General features: G+C 39.3%; 2 protein-coding genes across 2 annotated transcripts in view; one reads left to right on the top strand and one right to left on the bottom strand.

Annotated features, from left to right (window-relative positions):
• The window catches only part of LOC122266897 (rhodanese domain-containing protein CG4456-like), a 1,930-nt gene extending 413 nt beyond the window's left edge, over window positions 1-1,517 (bottom strand). Inside the window, exons 1-2 of the mRNA XM_043036839.2 lie at window positions 1,315-1,517; window positions 283-402 (exon numbers count right to left, since the gene is read on the bottom strand). Of these exons, the coding sequence (XP_042892773.2) occupies window positions 283-402; window positions 1,315-1,468 (274 nt within the window). The 5' untranslated portion in view covers window positions 1,469-1,517. The remainder of the gene's footprint in view (window positions 1-282; window positions 403-1,314) is intronic.
• A 152-nt stretch (window positions 1,518-1,669) lies between these two features.
• The window catches only part of LOC147472112 (uncharacterized), a 3,106-nt gene continuing 2,275 nt past the window's right edge, over window positions 1,670-2,500 (top strand). The window contains exon 1 of the mRNA XM_086534267.1: window positions 1,670-1,709. Within this exon, the coding sequence (XP_086390393.1) occupies window positions 1,670-1,709 (40 nt within the window). The remainder of the gene's footprint in view (window positions 1,710-2,500) is intronic.

Raw genomic sequence — 2,500 nt, 5'->3', positions numbered from 1 at the left:
ATATATATATATATATATATATATATGAGCTGAGATTGTCTTGACTGTATCATTTCTTCTACAGCTATATCTTAATCAGAAAATATAAATTATCAACGAAACAAGGTTGCAATAATGATGTCAGGCTACAAAAAATGAAAAAAAAAACAATCATGGCAACAATACTAATAACACCATGGTAAAAAAAATACACGCTACCATTTCATACTACTAAAAGATCCCCAAAACAAGAAAAAATCCGAGTTAAATGACCGCTTAACTAAACAATGAGGAACACCTTACGAGGCACATTCTGGCTTCTGGGCAGTTTGCCAGTCTCCTGCAGTTCCCAGCGGTTTCTCACGTCGATCAGCACCACGGAATTGTTGAGAAGACCTTCAGCTAACTCCTCAAATTCTATACCTGTGGAGTGGATCGAGGCCGGGGAGAGCAAGGGGGAAAAGTGTAAGGTCACATGATATACAATGCCAGTGCCTTACACCCGTGTCCGAGAGATGTAAGGCACTGGTATAGTATATCATGTGACCTAAGACATTGATTATATATTTCAACTTGATTCAATGCTATATCGTTGGCAGTCAGTTTTGACCTGACGTGTCTTGTTTCCTGTGTTCGTTTCCGCCTCGAAACTCCAGTTGCTCTATCAGCTGTATTTGCTAACGGAAGGCCTGAGGCGTAGAAAGTGACTCAGGATTTATACTTAAGAAGGACATAGAAAGAACCCATAGCAGATAAAGACAGATCAGGTCAGAGAGACAGACAAGAGAACAGGCAGAGCGAACAGCTCTGACCTCCGGCCGGAGCCTAGTGTATTAACAGAGTCCTCAATAAAGACCATGACACGTGAACGTCTGTCTGTTTATCCACCAGACCACAGCCAGGGCATCGAGTGGTTTACAACTGCTACCAGCGGGTTACAACAACTGCTGGAGTGGTGGGTTACAACTAGTGGCAGCAAGCGGGTTACAAAAAGTATTAGGATATATTTTTTTGAATGAGATTGTTTCAAATATGTGTTCGGGACCACTAGATTGCACTGTGGCATATAAAGATGAGATTGGTTGTGATGAATACCGATCGGGTGTTTGAAAATAATAGGTAAAAAAGCGTGATGGATTATGTCAAAATATTACTTATATTTTCTTTAATTTTGAGTTTAAGGATGAGGAATGATAAGATTTAAATCTCTCTCTCTCTCTCTTGAATACAAAGATTATACAATGAGATAGAAAGGCAGAAAAAAAACACGAGAACTTTTCATGCTACCAGAGAAAGAAAGAAAAACAAACATAAAATAAACTGTAATATACTAACCAATAGGATAAGTAATCCCCGGTTCCCTGCAGGAGACCTCCTCAGCCAGAGGAGCCTCTGTGGTAATGACCGGACTTTCGCCAGGAATTTCCGTCGTGTCCTCAATGGGACCTTCTCTAGCGAAGTCTCCCGTTGCTCCATCACCGACGCTCATAGAAAACGAGACATCGCTGACAAGCACCGCAAGGACAAACACAAACTCTGTCGTTGAAAATGAAGATAATGAAAACGCAAGAAAATATAGTTATCGTTATGTGATAATTTTCCCCCACTATCTGAAAGAAAATATTTCCTTAAAACGATCGACTACATCAGCTGGCAGTGCAAGATAAGAGTGTAAACAAATACACAAAACATGGTACACAATAATGCTTATAAGGATATACAGTTGGAAGGTTTGTAATACTTCTTTTAATAATATGGATAACATTAATAATGATATTGGGAACAGTGTAAAAGTGGTGGTACGAGTAGCAATCGTCATGATAATGACAATAGCATGGATATTGATGACAAAAATGGCGATGATAATAATGATATTGACGACACAAAAATGACGATAATGATAATGATATTGATAATAACATGAAAAAGGCGGTAACAATAATAACTATAAAATCACAATAATTCATAATCATTGCTATTATCATTATCACCTTTATCATTGCTGCTGTGGCTATTATTGTGATTATCGCCATTATCATTAAAAATATCATCCTTATTTACTAGAATTATTTTCTCTACCGCAGTATTATCACGAGAAATCCTCGAGGGTTTGGTACAGTATGCATGCTAGAAATGGCGCGAGAAGCATTAGTAAATACTGCTGGCCATGAGATCTTGATATACTGTAGTTTAAGATTACTGTGTATTATGCATATTTTATTCTTTTTTTTTATACGAGTCAAATAATTACGGATAGTATTCTCCGTCATGCTGACACCTCCGCTGTCTGTCGTCTGCACTCCGTTTAGCAGACGAAAATCCGCCGGAATTCTGACCACCCATAAGTTACGAGGTGCTGTGACGTCACGCCATGTAATTGTAATTGGACTTCGGACATGCTCGGTCAGTGGCCCCTGATTGTCGCTCGTCCATTCACTCCGAGGTGGCGTTACGCTCGTTCAGGGGCCCGAGCGTAACCATCGCAGGAGTAAATATATGAGAGCAATTAGATTGAATTGCG

Source organism: Penaeus japonicus, unplaced genomic scaffold, assembly GCF_977035675.1.
Source record: "Penaeus japonicus unplaced genomic scaffold, GWHDUDI00000001_assembly GWHDUDI00000003, whole genome shotgun sequence".
Lineage (NCBI taxonomy): Eukaryota > Metazoa > Arthropoda > Malacostraca > Decapoda > Penaeidae > Penaeus > Penaeus japonicus.
The sequence above is the reverse complement of the archived record's forward strand: the minus strand, read 5'-3'. Positions and strand labels throughout refer to the sequence as shown.